This window comes from Oryctolagus cuniculus, chromosome 18 (genome assembly GCF_964237555.1).
Source record: "Oryctolagus cuniculus chromosome 18, mOryCun1.1, whole genome shotgun sequence".
Classification (NCBI taxonomy): Eukaryota; Metazoa; Chordata; class Mammalia; order Lagomorpha; family Leporidae; genus Oryctolagus; species Oryctolagus cuniculus.
This window is the reverse complement of record NC_091449.1, coordinates 6,542,321-6,564,017: the sequence shown is the minus strand read 5'-3', so window position 1 is coordinate 6,564,017 and position 21,697 is coordinate 6,542,321. Positions and strand designations below refer to the sequence as shown.

Below are 21,697 nucleotides of genomic sequence, written 5' to 3'. Positions count from 1 at the left end.
AGATTTGTGTCTCTGTATTTGTTACTTTGCATTTAAAATAAATTTAAGAAAAAAAAACCTAGAGTCCAAGTTCTACTTAAAACCTGGAAGGACAGCTCTCTCAGGTCCCAACTTACTACTACATGGGAAGCCACATACCCTGTCTTACCTTCCACGCCTATAACAATCAAGGTCCTGGCATCCCCAGCTGGATCCACCATACCCGGGTAAAACCATACTACTCTGAAGACCAAGACAAGTCTGGACCAAAGTGGATTTGGCCCACAGAATCCCTGGAAGACCTGTGCCTACTCTCTAAAAGGAGCCCTTGTAAGTTAAAACATTCTCCAGAGTCTTCATTTTCTCTTTTTGATAACATGCTTCAAATCAGTGCTCCTAGCTAATGCCTCTCCAATCATCAGGCACTTCAGGTTGAGGTTAATGTGCCCATCACTACGTCCTATGGCCATTCTTGTTGGATTGATTTAGAGGTACAAGGTTCATCCATAGAGGTGTGGCCGATCCCTCTGAGGGAATGGGCTCAGAAGGTTTCATATATTCTTCAACTTATACCAAGCATCAGTGAGCACATGCATCAGCCAAAAAGGCCAGCTTCTCATACCTTATTATGCAACCTTTTATACAAAGGTCAACATAGAGGCTACAGGCCCCCCTGCCTGAGTTCTCCCAAGGATATCCTGTGGGATCCCTAAATAACTCATCCTGCAACTTCATGGTCACACTATACACTAATAATCAGCTACTTTTCCCAAGCCCCTCTTGCTCTTATCTCTCATTCCTGCCAAACGTATCCGTAACACAGTGGCTTAATTACACCGGGAGCTTTTGCTGGGGTAAGCCCCCCATCATGTGGAGACCTAACACTGATGACCAGTGTAGGGATAGATAATTCATGAGGATGGCTAAATGACACCACCTGATATATCAAATCCTGGGAACACCAGATCAGTAATGCCTTCCACACAAGCCCTTTTAGTCTGCTAACTGCAACACTAATGTTAATACACCTTTCATCAAAAACTCGTGTTTTTTTTTTTTTTGACAGGCAGAGTGGACAGTGAGAGAGAGAGAAAGGTCTTCCTTTTTGCCATTGGTTCACCCTCCAATGGCCACCACGGCTGGCGCACTGCGGCCAGCACACCGTGTTGATCCGAAGGCAGGAGCCAGGTGCCTATCCTAGTTTCCCATGGGGTGCAGGGCCCAAGCACTTGGGCCATCCTCCACTGCATTCCGGGGTCATAGCAGAGAGCTGGCCTGGAAGAGGGGCAACCGGGACAGAATCCGGCGCCCCGATGGGGACTGGAACCCGGTGTGCAGGCGCCGCAGGCGGAGGATTAGCCTAGTGAGCCACAGTGCCAGCCAAAAACTCCAATTTAACGTACATCACATCAGGACGTCTCTCATGTAGAAGGGGTGTACTCTGGAGCTTCAATCAATGCTTGCCCAGTCTTGGATGGGGCTGTGCACACTGGTTATGTCATAGCCACTGTATCACTTGTTAATTCTTCAGCCCCCACACCAATCCCTTTACACACTTCAGTTTTCCAAAAGAATTCTGCCCCCTCCAACTTCCACCCTGTTGGGAATTAGCACCCTGAAAGAGGTAACAGGTCACCGCAGGAATAGCTGGGGCAGTCTCAGCAAACAAGATCTTTGTGAGGTTCTCCACCAACTTAGCTGAGCTTAGAACCAAGATCGCAGACCCCCTCTTCACGCTTGAAAAGTCAGTTCAACTCTTTGTGCTCGTCCTTCAAAGAAGGCAGACCCCAAACTAACTGTTGCCCAAGAGGGCATCTGTGCCATGCTCCAACGATTTGAGTCAAACTGGACAAGTACAAAACCATATTAAACATTTCTTGGATAAGGCCAGACAACCGCGGGACCAGAACAAACATGGTTGGAAGTTTGGGCCCAAAACCTGCTCATGGAAATTCTTGACCCTATAGCTTTTTTTTTTTTTTTTTAAAAGATAAAGATGTTTTATTTGAAAGGCAGAGTCATAGAAAGGCAGAAAGGTCGTCCATCTGCTGGTTCACTCCCCGAGATGGCCACAATGGCTGGAGCTGCACTGATCTGAAGCCAAGAACTTCTTCCTGGTCTCCCACATGGGTGCAGGGGCCCAAGGACCTGGGACATCTTCTACTGCTTTTCCAGGCCATAGTAGAAAGATGGATTGGAAGTGGAGCAGCCAGGACTCGAACCAGTGCCTGTATGAGATGCCGGCGCTGCAGACTGGGGCTTTAACCCGCTGCACCACAGCACCGGCCCCAGTCCTATAACTTATATACTCTTACTACTTTCTTTGGGCCATGTGCCTTTAATTCCCTTGTTCATCTTGTCTCTAACAGACTAGAAGTCACCTGGCTCCAGATGGTCAAGAGGCAGGGCTTCCAGCCTATCGCCTTGGACACAACCAGTCCTTTGGACCAAGCAGTGCAATTTTTGCCCAGAAACCCTTCAAACACCCCAGGACAGACAGCAGGAAGAACATCAGTCAGCTCTACATTCTCACGCCAGCTGACACCACAGAAGGCCTTTGCTCATTCTACTCCTCCACGGTTATGTGTCAATTCCCTTGATGGGGGATTTAGGTAGGAAGGTAGACATTAGCTCATGTGTGCTAGAGAGGCCAAAGAAAGAAGGGAGATACCAGGGGGAACACGAGGGAAGGACAGAGCATTCATAAACATTTCCCAGAAGCAGCCCAGTATTTATGTGCCAAAGTCCTGCCCGTGTCTGCTGAATCGTGTAGGTCCCAGCCAATCCCCCTTCCCCGTGTGCATTCTGGAAGAATATTCCTGGACCAGCATGGAGGGGGTTATTTTGTCTGATAACACTGGGTAATAAAACTTTGGGATAAATTTCACACCTGTAAAGCCCTCTGCATAGCAATATTACAAAGCGGGGGTGGTGGTGGTGGTGGTGGTGGTGGTGAATAGGTGGGAAGAAGTAGACCCCAGGCTCAAAGAAGTCCCAATCTAAATGTGGACTGGGCACTCCATTTCCTCTGAGTAGTTGATCAATCCTGTAGTATGCACTACCCTCAAACTTTGCTAGCTTGCTTACCATCACTGACATCTGAAATTATTTCCTTTCAGGGACAAGAACTATTCCAGCCAACCGATGACAAAAAGGGCTCAGCCTTATCACCTCCCAAAGGCCCTTAGAGCAAAACCCCCATGCTTGCAAGACTCACCGCTCCTGTGAGCTGTTACAGAGTCTGTGCCTGGACAGATGTACCTCAGGAGTCAGACCCTGGAGCCAAGGTGCCAACGGTCTCTGGCATGCTGTCAGGGGTGAGGATGGTGGGGCCAGTTCCAGAGTAGGGGCTCAACATGAGATGGCATTGAGAATCACTATTTCTCAGTCACCGCTCTTTCAGTGATCTGTGTTATCAGGTTTTTTTTTTTTTTAAGAGAATAGTCAAGGTGTACGACCTATTCCATCACAAAGGCCTGAACCGGGTAATCCAGTTACCTGGAAAGACACCTGTGGCTATTGGCGGCTGCTACTGCACCTGTTCATGGGCACAGACTGGGCAGGGAGTTGGAGCCATGGGTGACAGCATTAGTGAAACTTGAAGGGACAGCAAGGAGAATGTGCAGGAGGGTTGGAGGGTTCGGGAGACCCGTGAGGGTCATTTTTGTCACAGCACATTTCTGCATCCACCCTGAGACATAAATCCAGTAGGCCACCATCAACCCTCACTTCCGTCTACCCCCTGTAGCCTCCTGTTGTACCCCACCTCCATTCTGTGACCTTTTTACCATGCATCCCTCTGACCCCATTGCAAGAGCAAAGATCCTCATCTTCAGTTACTCTTGCCCACTGCGATCCATGTTCTCCTGCTTCCTGCCCTGTGTCCGTGCCACATTCCAGGATGCCAGCCCATTTCCCAAGTCCTCTGCACCCAGTAGTTTCAGGCACCTTCAATTTCCCCATGAATCTAATGCTTGCCTCTCACCTGCTACACACAACCCTGTAGCACCTGCTCTTTTCCTCCTGGGCCACTTAGTCAGGCGACAGCCAGTCTATCCCTTGCAGCTGCCTGCATTGCCCTCTGCCCACGTCACCTGTCTCCACCCTATTAACTTCCTCAGGTTCCATCTCCTTCACCTACACCATCTGCCTCAACCCACTGCAGTTGTCCGAGGTCTGCCTACCCATCCGTATCTCCCTTCCCTTACACCATAAGGAGTCCCCTTTCTCATTCCCCCCACCATTAACCATGTATTGCAACTATCCCTTTTGTTTCCATGCCAACCTCGCATTCCTTATCCACCCAGATCCTAGTATCTCCAATGCCTTTAACTTCCTGCACACAAGCATTGCTCTAGAACACCTAACCAACGTTTAACACCTTTCCCTCTTGTCCTCCACATTCTCTCCTGCACTTTCTACCCCACTCTCTGGGCTCTCTCCACCACCACCTCATGCCCAGTCTCCTGCCTTTCCTCATGCCCTTGTCTCTCGTCTATCACACGTACACCGTCACTCACCTAAACACCAGTGTTAAATAGCTGTGGCTGACTGGTTTTGACAAATGCACTATGAGAGCATTCATGTGGCTCCGGCCCTGAGTCAGTACAAACAGAAAAAATAGGAATTGGGCTTTTCAGTAAACCAATGAGGGCAACTTAAAATGCCACATGTCTTGTATGTGGCCGTGGCTTTAAGCTGTCTGCCCCAGGAAGGGAACCCGCTGGTTTTTAGCCAGGCCTTCAAAACTAGGCAAGGCTGCACAAAGAGAATTATACCCTCTTACCTGCACTTTTTTTTTTGACAGGCAGAGTGGACAGTGAGAGAGACAGAGAAAGGTCTTCCTTTTGCCCTTGGTTCACCCTCCAATGGCCGCCGCACCGTGCTGATCCGAAGCCAGGAGCCAGGTGCTTCTCCTGGTCTCCTATGAGGGTGCAAAACCCAAGGACCTGGGCCATCCTCCACTGCCCTCCTGGGCCACAGCAGAGAGCTGGCCTGGAAGAGGGGCAACTGGGACAGAATCTGGTGTGCCAGCGCCGCAGGCGGAGGATTAGCCTATTGAGCGATGGCACCGGCCACCTGCACTTTCGTTCTGTGGTTTTATTTACCCACAGTGAACTGTGGACTGAAAATGTAAGTCAAAAATTCCAAAGAGGGAGACACTCTGCCTTAGGTGAGCACAGACCTAAAATCCAAGCTGCCCAAAATGTTTCCAAAGAATTTACTTTCACAGAAAAATCTCAGTGATCCATGGAGCCTTTGTTAAAGGATTCTAATGGCCAGAAAATTCTAGGGCAAGTTATTTCATTTCCTCTTACAGTAGTTTCTTGTCCAAGCTCCCTGTAAGACGCTCTGCCAGTGAGGCCTCTCACTTCTTCCTCTTCTACCTGTGCAGTGCCCCACTCCTGGTCCTGCTCTCACCTGTCCCATACATATCCCTACCTCCCACAGTAGCTTGCATTCTTCTATGGGGTACATACCAGTTGGTTCTCCCAAGAATACACCTTAACCCGAACACCCCGACTAGTTGGATTTTGAGAGTAGTCAATCCAACTCTAATAGAACTGCTAGGGAGCTATCTAAGTAGTTTTGAACACTAATGGTTACTTCTAGAAACCGAAGGTCTGAGTCAAGCCTGCAACTCATTCACAGATCCTTGCAGAAGAACTTTCTTAGGTTGGAATCTAAGATCTTCATTTACTCCTGACACAACAGGCAGTACAAAGATTCTGATTGCTACACCTTCCCCTGCCCCACCATGCCCATTCCACTCAGGGTGGCACGGTGAGGCCTGAGTAGGTACCTATTACACGTGCAGTGAGTTTGCATCATACCCAAGCATCCCCAAGTGTAGGAAATTCCAATCTTTTAAAGGCAAAAGCTGACAAACCGGTCACACCCTTTACCCCAAAAAGAGAAACTATATTTTAATACATAGGAAAAAATCTGCCCACTGTTTCCATCTTCCCAGGCTACTGCTTGCAAAAACACCCAAAAAAGGACAGTGTCTTATGAATAACTTGTGTTCTGCAAACATGAGAAGTCCATGAAGAACTGCCTTCCGGCATTTCTCTTCACTATGTTTGCTCTTGGAAATTTTTTCCTCCACAAGTATACCACTTCAAACTGGCGTTGGAGGACTAAGACTCGATCCATTCAACATTGCTCAAGCAGCACATAACTAAGATGATTTGCATGGAGCCTCTGGACCAGATTATGGGCACAGGATAGCATGAGCAACTGGGGGCAACCTGCTATAGTCACCTTCTCTGTGTCCACCTAGGTCTCACGTTCAACCAGTACTCATCAGAGCTCACCCTAGAGGGACAAACAGTTCCCCCGTAAGTTTCTGTATGGATGTTTAAAGGGTGATGAGTGACTAAGTCAATTTACACGTTTATGATATTAGGGGATTTTGTGTTCCTCACCCAGTGAAAGCAGAGTCTGAATACCTGGGAGTCACGGCTCATAAGAAAGGGGCTTACAGTTGGAAAACACACAGAAATTAAGGCATTGCTGTTTGCCAACCACCAACTGGAATTATATGAAACAGCAACACATGCATTCAAGATGGAAGAGAGGGTATAGAAAGACACAAAGGTGCACACCAGAGCAAGGATATTTTGGGTGGCTCTGGATTCAGGGGACAATCTGGAGGAAAGATGAGCGCTGTGAATGTGTTGGACCTGCTGCTTGTGCCTGTACAGAATGAGAGTCATGGAGCCACTGGACCAGATTATGATCACAGAAAATAACACTTCAGGGAATACCAACAAGGCTGTATATAGCGAGTCACTGATTTTGTCACGGCCTGTAGAACAGTATTCTAAGTCTCTTCTCTTTGTGACATTTTTGTTCCATTTTCCAGAATGATATATAGGAAAAATTAAGTTTACCACCATGTACAGGATCCAGCAGAGATAAATGGAAAAGGTGATGTATTTTGTGGCTTTCACTTTGAGATCCTTCCAAGTGGAGTTCATGGGGCAGATCTTGATGGCCTGGAAGACGCTCAGGAGGCAAATGATGCTAATGGACACACTTCTGCCCACTCTCTGAATGTACAAAGTAAGTTTGCATGTAAAGTCATTGAAGAGATGCTTGAGCCTGAAGGCTGTCATCGTCTGGGGAACTCCAGTAGAGAGAAGGACCAAGGCGTTGGCCATCATGAGGTGCTTGAGAATCAAGTCTGTAGACCTCAGCTTGTGTTCAGTGTAGGAAAGGAAAACATAGCAGTAAACAAGCGAGAAGTTGCCCAGGATCCCGACAGCAGTCTGTGCGGAGAAGATCACTCCTTTGGAGAAATCCATGAAGATCATCCCTTCACTCACATTTCCCTCTAAGTTATGCCAAAGCCTTTTTCCTGACAGAAATGATTACCAAGAGTGACTTTCCTTACATACTCCTGTGGGATTGCCAAGATATCAATACGCACTTAGTGGTGGAGAGGAATACCAGTGTCTGTCATTCAGAATCGGGAGCATGAGGTGGTGTTCACCTGGGAGAAGCAATGGAAAGTGAACAGAGAAGCCATAATCCAACACTGCCAGCATAAACTGATATTTGCTAGTCATATCGAGATGACAGACCACAGCGGCATCCACAGACAGACCAGTTCTGAGTGGAGTGCCGATCAGATTTTAAAGATAAATAATGAAATTTTTACAGAATATTTATGTGGTCTTAGAATTTAAAAAATGATGCTTAAATAGCCCAACACATTAAATACATGGTTGAAATGATAAATTAGATCATGCTAAATTATGAGCTGGCTTTCCTCAAATGATATACCCATACAATCTTCTCTGTGTACGTAATATATTTAGTGCAAAGAATAGTTAAAGAACACAGGATACAGTACAGGCAAAGCTTTCCAACAGAATCTTTTTGTTCAATGAGCAAATATGGGGGACACGTTCAGTGTTCTTGGTAATCATGAAAGTCCAAGTGAAGTCACTACCTGATACCACCATACACCATTTAGAAATCTAAACAGAAATGGCATAGGACAGGTGATTGGGAAACTCACATTCCATGTTAGAGACCTGGCTTTGAGTCCCGAGTGCACTTCAGAGCCAAGTTTCTAATGCGCACCCTAGGAGGCTGAAGCTGGCTCAAGTACTTGGGTCCCCCCAGAGGAGACCTGGCTGGGGTTACAGGCTCCTGGCTTTGGCTTGGTTCAGCCCTGGCTCTTTGAGGTGAGCCAGCAGATGCAAGATGCCCCTCCTCCTTCCCCCTGCTTCTTTTGGTCATTCTGCCTTCCAAATAACGTCTTAAAATTAAATTAAAAAATGGCAAGAAGGATGGACATGGAGCACAGTGGTCAGGATGCTGCTTGCCTCCCATATTGGAGTTCACGTCCCAGCTCCACTCCCAGTTCAACTTCCTGTTAATGTGCACTGGGAGATAGCAGATAATGGCTCAAGTACTTGGGTCCCTGCTACCCATGAGGGAGGCACAGATTCAGTTTTAGCCTCTTGGCATTGGCCTGGCCCAGCTTGGATTTGTTGGGTATTTGGGGAGTAAACTAGCAGAAGAGAAATTTGTCTCCATGCCTTTCAAATAGATAAAAATTTAAAAGTTTTAAAGATGGTAGGAAATACCAAGTGGTTTTTTTTTTTTTTTTTGACAGGCAGAGTAGACAGTGAGAGAGAGAGACAGAGAGAAAGGTCTTCCTTTTGCCATTGGTTCACCCTCCAATGGCCGCCACGGCTGGTGCGCTGTGGCCGGCGCACCATGCTGATCCGAAGGCAGGAGCCAGGTGCTTCTCCTGGTCTCCCATGGGGTGCAGGGCCCAAGCACTTGGGCCATCCTCCTCTGCCTTCCTGGGCCACAGCAGAGAGCTGGCCTGGAAGAGAGGCAACTGGCACAGAATCCAGCGCCCTGACTGGGACTAGAACCCGGTGTGCCGGCGCCGCTAGGTGGAGGATTAGCATATTGAGCCGCAGCGCTGGCCGAGGAAATACCAAGTTTTAGCAAGAACGTACATAAAACCAAAATCTCATACACTGATGATAGGTGTTAAAGTTGGTACAAACATTATAGACAACCGTTTGGTAGTAGCTACTTAAGCAGAATAGATAAGCCTATATACCAACAATTCCATTTTTACTAATATACTCAATTCATAAATATATATCAAAGATAAATTCCAGAACCTATACACCAGTAATAGTCATAATAGCCCCAACCTTAAGACCACCTACATTCCCATTAACAATAGAATGATTCCATGGGGCTGGCACTGTGGCGCAGAGAGCAAAGCTACCACCTGTAGTGCCAGCAAACCCTATGGGTGCCAGGTCAAGTCTCGGCTGCTCCACTTCCGATCCAGCTCTCTGCTATGGCCTGGGAAAGTGGAAGATGACTCAAGTCCTTGGGCCCCTGCCCCTGTGTGGGAGACCCAGAGGAAGCTCCTGGTTTCAGATCAGCTCAGCTCTGGCCATTGAGGTCACTTCGGGAGTGAATCAGCAGATGGAAGACCTGTCTGTCTCTGCCTCTGCTTCTCTGACACTGCCTTTCAAATAAATAAGTCTTTAAAAAAATAGAATGATTAAATTCATTGTTTGATATTTACACAGTGGAATCCTATACATATAAAATAACCTGATACACATACAATAATCCTATAATGCTAATAAGCATCAACAATGCATTCACAAAAAATCATACAGGATAGAAGCAAATATAAAAGTGATTCCTGATACATAGTTCCATTTATATACAGATAAAGCAGAACTGATCTCTTGAATGTTTAGATGCAAATTATGTCCCAATAATTTCAGTCCTACAAATAAACCCAATAGAACTGTATTTTTGGGAGTAGTAACTTAGAGGGGGCACAAGGTGGCAATATTTTGATTCAGGTGTTGCATACAGTGTTTTGTTTGGGAAATTCTAGTGAGCTGTGCAATTCATATTCTCTCTGACACACACACACACACACACAAACTGGAGAAAAGGTTTCTGTGGTTGTGTTTGACCAGCTGCTTGTGTCTACACAGAAGGAAACTCAACGGAGACCAGGGCCCAGACCTCGAGCCTCAACCTGAAACATTAAGCATAACAGCGCAGCACACTGTTGTGGAATTCAGAATTCTAAAGCTCCCCCCTTTGATGTTTTCACCACTCCACATGATAACCACACACACAGGAAGAGCAACACCCACCATAACGTACAGGTCCAACAGAGGAAATGGAAAGCCCAATATACCCGGGAGCTGGATTCTACCCACCTAGATTCTCGGTGTTTATCAAGATGCCTGGAGACACTCACGAGGAGGCAGCTGCCAATAGGATGCCTGCTGACTCTGTAGGACAGAAAAAAGTCACTTCTCAGTCTTGGAGCAAAGGTTTCAACCTAAACGCCGCCACAGTCTTAGGGGCACCTGTAAGGAGGAGGATGTGTAACACATGCAGTCCCGTGCTTGCAGAATAAATGGCCATCAGCCCAATTCCCTACATCAGAGGAGAAAACGGAGGACACGAAGAGGAGAGATGCCCAGGGTCCCGACCACTCCTAGGGACCCATGGACGTTCCTGTTAGAGCCCCACGGGCTGTTCTGCCAGTGTCCAGTGGCTGAATTTTCAGAGCCAGAGTGGCCTGTGTGGGAACACGCACTGTGGGCCAAATTTGTTGTAGCAACTGAGATTTAGTATCTCATGGAGAAATAAACTTTAAGAGGCTTTCTGGAGTTTAATATATGCACTTTAAATAGCACCATTTGTGAGTGGCTGCTAGGATCCTCTACGCCTGGTACCTTTGTTGATTTTCCTAGTTATAGGATGTGGGCACCGGCATCACTTTCCTTGGGAAGGCAATGAGATCTTAGCAAAGAGGAGATTCAGTGACCTAAATTCACAAGCTAGTTTGGCAGAATGGAGACTTGAACCTGGTTAGTCTGAGTGCAAAGATCTTATCCTGATCATTGTACTACAGCAACAAACCAAGCCAGTGGTGTTTAAGGAACCTCCACTTCTAGTTCACTTGCTTTTGTAATTTTTATTTTATGCTGATGGTATGTCGTCTTTGTCACAAGTTTTCATTCTGGTGTAAAGTTTTATCGTATAGGCTAGTATCAAATATGAGTGATGCTTCAGAGAACCTAAAACATTAATACACTCTAAGCTAATCCACAGGAAGCTTCTGTGTCCACGTTGGATTTAACGAATGGGAAACTGATTCGGCATCAGTTCACCAGTAGGCAGAACTATAGTGGCACCTATCAAAGGCATTGAGCATTGCTTTGTTGCTAGACTATGTAACATAAAATATTAATGTGCAATTAAAAGACTGTACAATGGAAACTAAGTCACTCCTTATGTCAGGCTATATAATTGTATTTATTAATGCCTAGGTTAAGACAGACTACCAGTAATGAAGCAAGATTTGAAGGATATTAAAATGCAAGAGAGGCACAAGAAATCTTAAAATAGGAGATCTTGTGTGTTGTGGAAGTTGCAACAGGAAAATATATTCTAAGCTCGGATTGATATTAGATTATTAAACAAGGGGAAACAGCACAAGATACATTTGGCCCTGATGTCTGCTGTTCAGTATCCACGATTATGCAGCTTTTCCTCTAAGGATGTGTTCCTAACCTCAGTAGTTTGGGAAGCCGTCTCACTGGAGTTGTTAGAACACAGGTGTTTCAGTAGAGACATAATCTCTGCCTCCATTGAGTGAGTCATAATCAGGGCTCCATAAGAACATCTTACAAATTTCAGAAACAAACTCAGGTCACAGTTCTTATGCACAGTAGATAATTTTGTATAATTCCACTCTGACTATAAGCATGAGGTATGACAGGCATACCTACACGAACACTGAAGTTGACTAAGATCTGTGCAGGGTACTGGGAATAGCAGACTGATTCCATTACTACATCCTTATGCACCTTCAAGAAGAATCAGTCTCGTTATCACGGGTTATTCGTCAAGATCATCCTCAGTGAAGATCTGATTAAATTGCATTGGGCACCATCAGGGACCGGCAGAGGACTTGGGACCCTTCCCCTTACACACGGCTTCTAAGGAATGCCTCCCCCCCCACCTCCCCGCATCGTGTCTGCTACGGGCTCCGGTGCTACTCCCGGAAGAACACCTTTCCCACCACGTGCACCTGCTCAGGTTTCCCTTCTTTACCGACTCCGTCAGACCACAACACAGAATACTCACTGGACTCCTTCCATCAGCTGGCTGGCAGTGCAGCAGTGAGGGAGGCAGCCAGGCCTCCAGATAAAGGTTTGTGGATCCATGAGTTTCCTTTCCCCTCAGAATTGCAATTAGCATTTCACCCGTGGTGGCAGTGACAAGGCAGCCTTGGGGAACCCGAGAACACTTTGAGAGACCGTCCCAATTGCCAATTACCAGCTCTCGTGAGTATCTTCAAAGGGATTGTCAGAATGGCCGAGAGCCTCTTTACATGATCCCTCGAAGCACACGAGGCCCCACTCGGGAATGAGATCTAAGTGTTGGCTTACAGGGAAGTTTTGTCTCATTGGAGTCTAAGCGTCCCCAAGTTCCTTTAGCCTAAATCAAGTTAATCCTTAATTTCCGAGTCCCACGCTGCACCAATTTTGAGGATTCAGAAAACAAGCCGAATCAGGCAAAGTGCCCAAGGAGGAAGTCTCACAAGATCAAAGTAAAAAGAACATGATGTGAACCATTTGCAGTAGAAATTATTACGTCCACTTGTACAATGGGATGCAGATGAGTCCAGAAATACAGAAAGATTTTAGGAACATGAACTCCGTCGATATGGACCACAGCAGTGACAGGGAGTCTCAAGGGAACTCCGGTGCTGTAGGGAAGAGAGAAGTCTAGGATCCCCTCACAAGGAAAAATACACCAGCGTGAGGTTGCTTAACCGAAGAGTCTGTTAGCTGTCAATCGCGTGAGCCAATGGCACCTCTCAGTTCAGCAGTGCTTCATGGCTACCAGAACTATCTCCACTTGGCTTTGCTAAGGAAAAATCTGAAGCACTCATTGGTTTCACTGCTCATCTATAATATAGATGACCTAGTGGTCAAAATCATCCTTTGGCCCTTGCGTCAGGCAAATCCATAGTTTGGACCAGGTCCAGTACCTTCTCCCAAAAGGATTTGTAGGCCACTGCTTGGAGGGACGTGGCCCACTGATCACCCTCACTTTGACACCAGCTGCAGGTCGGGAGGCCCAGGCTGCTCTCAGTTTTGCTCATTATCCAGGCCTTCACAGCTGTGCCAGCTCCTGCCCTGGCTGCGGGGTCATCACAGGGGACGGCCATGGACTGACAGCAGCCAGGGAAGCCATGCCCAGGGCAGAGGTCAGGAGAAGCATCGGCCACCGAGTGCCCCTCGGCCTCTCCCGAGCCACTCCTTTCTCAGCACTGATACAAGACCATGCTCACAGATGGCGTCAACCAGAGACGTCGCCCAAGTCTCCGCCCCAGAGTTTTTCCTGGCGCTCCCTCACATGGAGCTCACATGGGTGGGGGTGTGATGAGAAAGTTGAGCATGTAGGACAGAGAGTGGGCTAAGAGGGTACAAGGGGCAGAGGTCACGAGGGCCAGCTGGAGGCACAGGAAGCAAGAGTGGGGACTGAAGGGCAGGACCTGTCTAAAGCACATGGCGCATTCGCGGGCAAGGAGGAGCCAAGTTCATAAGGAACTTCAGGGCGTGGCAGGCACTGGGCCTTGAGAACAGAGTAAGGCAGTGAAGGGGTAAAGATTGTGGGAGAGACAACGGGCAGGAAGTAAGAGGCCCAGGAGAAGCCCTGTCTCAGTGGGCCCCGACCCTGGGCTCCTACCACCCGTACCCTCGCCCCTGTTCCCCACCACCCCATCCAGCCAGCTCCACTGCTGAGCTAAAATGCCCCAGGAATTCCACGTTCGCCCAGGGTTCACCCTCAGGCCTTGGGGACACAGTGAAGGGGAGCCCAGGGTCAGCCTCATTGGGAGGAGCCAGCGTTCTGGCACGCACTTTGCAGAGGGCTCTGGTGAGCTGTGGCCGTGCCTGGTTCCAGAGGGCGCACAGAGTAACCTCGCTGACTCCAGAGAAACGTGCCCCAGAGCCCGACGCGGAAAGACCTGAGTCTCCTTTACTTACCGAAGCGAGCGGGGGCGGGCAGGCAGGCAGCTCACGCTCCCCGGCCTTAAATAGCGAGCCGCAAGCTTGCGTGATTGGAGCGTGATCAGGGTGCCCAGCTGAGCGCCCTGGAGTTCTGCTGGGTATCAGATCAAGGACGCAGCCGCAGCTGTCTGCCTGCTACCATCGTCCTCCCCAGCAGATCCTGCTTTAGGGGTTTCTCGCGGAGAAAGGGGGGCCGCGCTGTTCTGGAGACCACCGCGCCTTCTCGTGGGGGCAGGGCCCCGTTGGGTGCCTTCTCCACGGAGTCTCAGCCCAGCCACAACGCTGGTGCTGTAGCAGCATTGGTGGGTGTCAAACAAAAATAGGTGTTTAAACCGTTCTAAAAGATTACTTTTTTTTTTAAAGATTTATTTATTATTTGAAAGTCAGAGTTACACAGAGAGAAGGAGAGGCAGAGAGAGAGGTTTTCCATCCACTGGCTCACTCCCCAATTGGCTGCAACAACCAGAGTTGCACCAATCCAAAGGCGGAAGCCAGGAGCTTCCACGCATGTGTAGGGGCCCAAGGACCTGAACCATCATCTACTGCTTTCCCAGGTCCCAGCAGAGAGCTGGATCGGAAGTGGAGCAGCCAGGTCTCGAACTGGTGCCCATATGGATTGCCAGCACTGCAGGCGGTGGCTTTACCCGCTATGCCACAGCGCCGGCCCCTGAGATTACTTATTTTTTAAATGCTGATTTACTTGTAGAGCAGAACAAGAAAGAGAGAGAGCTATGAGCTAGTCCACTCCCCAAATATCTGCAACAGCCAGGATTGGGCCTGGGCCTCCACGTGGGCCTCCCACATGGGTGCAGGGGCCCAGGCACTTGGGCCACCCTCTGCTGCCCCCCAAGACGCATTGGCAAAGATGCTAGCACTTGAACGGGCACTGGGATACAGGATGCCGGTTTCCTGAGTGGCGGCTCCACCTGCTGCGCCACCGTCCCCAGTCCTGGCGGGTGTTTCCTGCGGGGGCGCCCCCTGCAGACTGGGGAGGAAAACTAACCTCCTCCAGGTGAGAGCTGCTGGCTCCTCGGTTCTTCCTGCGGCGGGGGCCAAGGAAGCCAGTGCCCTCTGCATTTCCCGGTCCTCCCAAGTGTGGGGAGGAGGTACAACCTGGGCCATCCGGAGCAGAGTTCCGCAGACTTCCTGGGCTAGGTGCACGGTCGCACAGAGCTGGGGGTCCTGGTGTCACGGTGTAGTCGTGGTGCTGTCTCTGGGAGCTGCAGAGGGAGACCTGGTCTGGGATGCTCTCCTAGCTCGCTCCTTCTTGTCGCCGCAGTACCGCAGTCATTGCGCGACCTTCTCCCTCTGCGCACCGCCAGAGCCCGACCCTGCTGTTTTTCGAGGCCTCCCATCATTTTGGATTAGGGCCCCCCTGCTCCAGTGTGACTTCACCACGTTCTCAAGGGTGTCGGTAGAATTCATTTCCTCCATATGGCGTCTTCTTGTACCCACGTGTACCCCATCTTCAAGGCCAGAAATAGCACGGGAAATCCCTCTCATAGTTCAAATCTCCATTTCTTCTTTGACCACAGCTTCTGCCCATGAGGAGTTCTTGTAATTATCTTGGCGCCACCTGTGAGCCAGGGCACTATCGTTAATATCAGCTAATTAGGAAGCTTAATTACAAATGCAATGTTTTAGATGAAACATTAAATAATCACTCAAGTTATGTTAACTCCAGGTTTGGAGCTCTGCCTATGGTATTATGAGAAAATAATTTGTAGCAGTGGAAAAACTTAATTGTTAAAAATTAAAAAAAACTTCTAAACTAGTAGCACTTGTTACCATTTGTGATGGTTTCGTGTAAGTAAAATGGTATTCCAAAAGAAAACAGCAAATGCTGAGGAGTAATCAATGTGTAGTAACACCTTGACAGTAGGGACTCCATTTTGGAGCACCTGAGACTCCATCTTGAGAAATCACACCTCCTCCCCCCACTTCTCCTGCCCCATGAGACTCTGGTCTGAAACTATGATCTAAAACACTCAGGCCGGTGCCGTGGCTCACTAGGCTAATCCTCCACCTTGCGGTGCTGGCACACCGGGTTCTAGTCCCGGTCAGGGCACCGGATTCTGTCCCGGTTGCCCCTCTTCCAGGCCAGCTCTCTGCTGTGGCCAGGGAGTGCAGTGGAGGATGGCCCAAGTGCTTGGGCCCTGCACCCCATGGGAGACCAGAAGCACCTGGCTCCTGCCTTTGGATCAGCGCGGTGCACTGGCCACAGCGGCCATTGGAGGGTGAACCAACGGCAATAGGAAGACCTTTCTCTCTCTCTCTCTCACTGTCCACTCTGTCAAAAAAAAAAAAAAAAAAAGATCACTGTTGCACAGGGGTACAGACAAGGGCTAAAAACAATAATTAAATCATAAGATATCAGTTTAATACTTGTAGGTTGTTTTTTACCCTATATTAATTACCAGATATCAGAGAAAACATAAGATATTTGTCTTTATAAGACTGGCTTATTTCACTAAGTATAATGGTCTCCTGTTGCACCCATTTTGTTGCTAAAGATAGGATTTCATTGCTTTTATGGCTGAGTAGCATTCCATTGTGTATTTGTTTCCTTACACTCTGAATGTGAGTGTCAGCATCTGGGATGTGACAGAAGGTGGTCCACTGATCTGACAATAGGCATTATCTCCTTATCCCAGACCATACCTGAGATCCCAGGGACTTTCTCTTTTCTTTCTCTTTGTCATAATTTGTTTCAGTGGATGTGGTTGAAAGTGCACAGAGCTGATTCTCAGGCTCCTGACTCTTGCCAGTGCCTTGACACTTCATTGTGAACATGTCCTCCGCACAACGGAACATCCTCCACACAACGTTCAGGCTGGAACATTTCCTCAGAGATTTCACATGCACAGTTGTTCCTGGATTCAGTGTGGCCAATGGCATATCCTTTGACACTTGTTGAATAACTTACAGGCCAACTAGATCAGTGTGAAAAATTCCACATAGACAGTTTAAAATAAAAGTTCCAAGTTCACTTATTTTCCATTTACTTGTGCTGGATTTCGCACATGCTTGTACTTGTTTTTAGACACCAGAGCCCTTTAGGAAGTTCATGATGCAATTAAAAGAAAATTCATTTTGGTACAAAAAAGAAAATCTGTTAATAGTTTTTTTCTTTTTTTTTTTTTAAAGATTTATTTATTTAGTTGAAAGTCAGAGTTACACAGAGGGAAGGAGGAGAAGAAGAAGAAGAAGAAGAGAGAGAGGTCTTCTATCCGCTGGTTCACTCACCAATTGGCCACAATGGCCAGAGCTGCACTGATCCGAAGCCAGGAGCCAGGAGCTTCTTCTGGGTCTCCCATGGTGGTGCAGGGGCCCAAGGAGTTGGACCATCTTCTACTGTTTTTCCAGGCCATAGCAGAGAGCTGGATTGGAAGAGGAGCAGCTGGGACTAGAACTGGTGCCCATATGGGATTCCAGTGCTTCAGGTCAGGGCATTAACCTGCTGCGCCACAATAGTTTTTTCTTAATACACATTTCCCATGAGCTTTTTGAATTATCTTCATATATACACAAAACACAGAGGATACAATTACCCATATATAAATAGTAAGAGTTTATCTATTAATAATTACATTACATATAAATGAATTAAGCTCCTGAACTGAAAGTAAAAGAAAGCAAAAACAAAAAGATAGAACTATATGGCATCCAAAAGATACTTTACATATAAGCACAAACATAGACAAAGTGAGAGATGGAGAAATAAATTCCATGCCAATGGTAACTAAAATAGAGCAGAGATTGCTGTATTTGTGTCATACAAAACAGACCTTAAGTCTAAGCTGTTATAAGACACAACAAGTTTATGAAATAGTGATAAACATGTCAACTCAAACAGGAAGATAAAGCATAGAAATATACATATGCACCCAACACCAGGGGTAGATAAAGCCAAATATAGGCAGATCTGAAGAGAAAGCAGTAAAATAGTAGCAAGAAACTTCAATACCCCACTTTCTGTAGACTTTCCAGACAGAAAGTCAATGTGCAAACAGCAGAACAAACAACACTGCAGACAAGATAGGCTTAACACACACCTTCCCACACCAGAGTAGAAAATCTACATTCTTCTCAAGCACACACAGCACAATCTCCAATACAGGCCAAATGTTAGATCACAAAACAGGTCTTAAACTGAAGACTGAACTCAACCCAAATACCGTTTCCAGCCACAATAGGATGAAAGTAGAGGTTAATAATAGTAAGAAAATGGTAAAATTCACAAGTATGTGGAAATTAAATTTCATGAAAATCATTAGATCAAAGAAGAAGTCAAGGGCGTGTTAGGCACAGCTGTTAAGATGCTGTTTGGGACATCTGCACCCAATATCAAGTGCCTGGTTCAAGTTCTGGCTCTGCTTCCAATCTGGCTTCCTACTAATGCACACCCTGGGAAGGCAACAGCTAATGGCTCAAGTCCCAAGTCTCTGCCATCCACATGGGAGACCCAGATCGACTTTCAGGCTCCTGGATTCAGCCTAGCCTAGTCTTGCCAATTTGGGCATTTAAGGAATGAACCAGCAGATTGAAGATGTCTGACTCTATTTCTTTGCCTTTCAAATAAGATAAAAATATATTTCTAAAAAGTTAAAAAAAAAAAAACTGCGGGTGGGAGTCAAAAGGAAGTCTGAAAAAATGTCAAAATAATTAAGGTAAAGATGCATATAGTATAACTGTCAAACAGAGCAAAAAGCAGTAATAAGGGGGAAGATTACAGAGGTAAACAAGTACATTTTTTAAAAAGTTCTCAAATAATCTAATTTTACATTAAAGACCAGAAAAACAAGAAAATAAGCCCAAACATGACAGAAAGGAGATAATAAAGGTTGGAGGATAAATAAGTAAAACAGAAAATAGAAAAGCAATATACAAAGTGCAGAAAATAAAAAGTTGGCAAAATGGTACCTGGACTTAAAAAAACACAGAAATTATATAAATAAAAATGTGAAGAGAAATTACAATAGATATCTCAAAAATAAAAAGAACCGAAAGACCTACCCTGAACAATACATAAACTGGATGCTCTAAAGTAATGGATACACACAGAGAAGCACAAACTCTGATCAGAATAATAATGTAAACAGAGATTCAGGGTGGGCGTTGGGCAGAGAAGACACTGCTTCAGATGCCCACACCCCATGAGACTGCCTGGGCTCAAGTCCTGGCTCTGCCTCCTATTCCAGCTTCCTGCAAATGCAGATCCTGGCAAGCAGCAGGTGATGACTCAAGCACTCGGCTCCTTGACACCCACATGGGAGACCTGGATTGAGTTCTGGGTTCTTGGCTTTGGTCTGGTTCACTACCCAAATGGGCCACGCTGAAGCCAAGAGTTTCATTCCAGTCTCCCACATGGGTGCAGGGGCACAAGTACTTGTGCCATTTTCAGCTGCTTTCCCACGCATATTAGCAGGGAGCTGGATCAGAAGTGGAGCATCTGAGACTCAAACCAGTGCCCACATGAAATGCTGGCACTGCAAACAGAGGCTTAACCTTCTGCACCACAGCACTGGGCCCTGAAATTTTTTATCCCATTTGTAAAATGCTCTTCCAGTAAAACTTATAAAATTGATTATTTCAGTCATTTCTGTGTTTTAATGCAACTCCTGAAAGCAGTATCTCAAAAATGTGTTCAACAATTGTATTGGGAGATGGAAGCCAGTGTGCAGAAGAAAGGGAATATGACAAACTTTTTTTTTTTAAGATTTATTTATTTGAAAGTCAGACTTAGAGTTAGAGAGAGAAGGCAGAGAGGTTGGTCAGTCTTCCACCTGCTGGTTCACTCCCCAATTGGCTGCAAGAGCTGGAACTGTGCTGATATGAAGCCAGGAGCCAGGAGCTTCTTCTGGGTCTCCCATGCGGGTGCAAGGGCCCAAGGACTTGGAACATCTTCTACTGCTCTCCCAGGCCACAGCAGAGTTGGATTGGAGTGGAGCAGCTGAGACTGGAACCAGGGCCCATATGGGATGCCAGCACTGCAGGCAGTAGCAACTTTACCTGCTACACCACAGCGCTGGCCCCAGCTTTTGACAAACTATAAGCATGAAGAAAATTGTACTCTTCCCTAACCAAAGTCAAAAGTATAAAGAGTAAAACATTCTCAGTTGTACTATGGAGCTGAACTCCATTTTTTGTTTAATTATTGACTTTTAAGTCTCATTTCTTCCTCTTTGTATTCTCACCACTGAGTCAAGGACAATAAATTCTTTGGCAGCAACTGGAAGATAAAAACACACCTGGAAAAAAAAAATCTGGATCCCCGCACTCCAGTCCCACATTGTCACCACAGTGACATAAGCCAGTCAGCTTTCCTGCTCTCATGCCATTACTGGACCAGTTTAGAAAGTACTCTTTCCTTGGAAAGCCTTTTTATGTATAATAAACACTCACTAAACACTTTCAGTATACAACACCAGTATACAACATCACAAACAAAACTTTTGGTTATTGTTCAATTCAGTTCCTGTGGTCACCAGTAAAAATTATCAAAAATGTTATGTGGATTAACCTATGAAGTTTCTAGATTCAGAACAAAGATCCCATCTTGTACATCCATTCTCATGAGGAAATTCATATCTTTTCAAATTATTTATTTATTCAAAAGGCAGAGTTAGAGAGAGGCAGATAGATGTCTTCCATCCACTGGTTTGCTCACCAAATGGCTGCAACGGCTGGAGTTGGGCCGATCCAAAGCCAGGAACCAGGAGCTTCTTCAGCGTCTCCCAAACTGGTGCAGCAGCCCAAGGAGGACTTAGGGCCATATTTTATTGCTTTCCCAAGCCATACCAGAGAGCTGGACTGAAAATGGAGCAGCCAGGACTTGAACCGGCACCTATATGTGATGCTGGCACTACAGGCAGTGGCTTCACCTGTTACACCAAAGCGCCAACACCTCAAATTATTTCATCAAATACTTCAAGGATGAAAAAGAAATATTTTTGTCCTTAACCCCCACATTTATTTTACTGTATGTAAAATAAGGTGGATTTCATGTGTTTTTAATGGTGTACCAGAGAAAGGCATTTAGAAATAAATACAAAGCATGTTCATCAACACTGTTGTAGATCTCAGAGTTTGAAACTACATTTCTATTAGATTTTCCATTATACCCATATATTTAACCTTTGGCAAACATGGAGAGAATAACTCAAGGGCAAGACATGATCATATGCTTTCCAAATTATATGTTGCTTGGTTCCACTATGGGAAACCATTACAATAGATCCTTCAAAAATCACATGAACCTAATGGTGGCATTATCAGTATCCACCATGAAACATCCTAGTGAAGTGGGACAAACTATGTTGGTTTTAAGGAAGAACATGATTCAATTGGCTCTGAAAAAAGATTAAATTTTATTAAGACCTCATAATCTAAATAAAGCAGTAGGAAATACAATGCTAGCAGTTGAACATGATTCCTGATCAAGAGCATACTTTGCAGTTGATTAAATGCTACTCTCCAGTAACCATTCTCAAATTTCAAAAACAAGGCTAATTTTTCATCAATCTTGTTATACATTAGCTTTTGCTATTCAATATAGGTGACCACCATTTCACTTGTATTTCAACCACATAATCAACCCTTAAGAA

General features: G+C 46.3%; 1 protein-coding gene across 3 annotated transcripts; it reads right to left on the bottom strand.

Annotated features, from left to right (window-relative positions):
* Positions 1–4,892: 4,892 nt before the first annotated feature.
* On the bottom strand, positions 4,893–21,465 carry ORYCUNV1R1658 (vomeronasal 1 receptor oryCunV1R1658). Of its 3 annotated transcripts, XM_051836594.2 has the most exons (4): positions 17,337–21,465; positions 15,094–15,666; positions 10,215–10,289; positions 4,893–7,477 (listed from the first exon to the last, which is right to left on the bottom strand). In XM_051836594.2, the coding sequence occupies exon 4, from the start codon at positions 7,296–7,298 to the stop codon at positions 6,369–6,371; it is 930 nt and encodes a 309-aa protein (XP_051692554.2). In that variant the 5' UTR covers positions 7,299–7,477; positions 10,215–10,289; positions 15,094–15,666; positions 17,337–21,465; the 3' UTR covers positions 4,893–6,368.
* Between the last annotated feature and the right edge of the window lie 232 nt (positions 21,466–21,697).

Coding starts and splice junctions, on each gene's coding strand:
- ORYCUNV1R1658 (XM_051836594.2), bottom strand. CDS start 7,298: ATGATCTTCATGGATTTCTCCAAAGGAGTGATCTTCTCCGCACAGACT.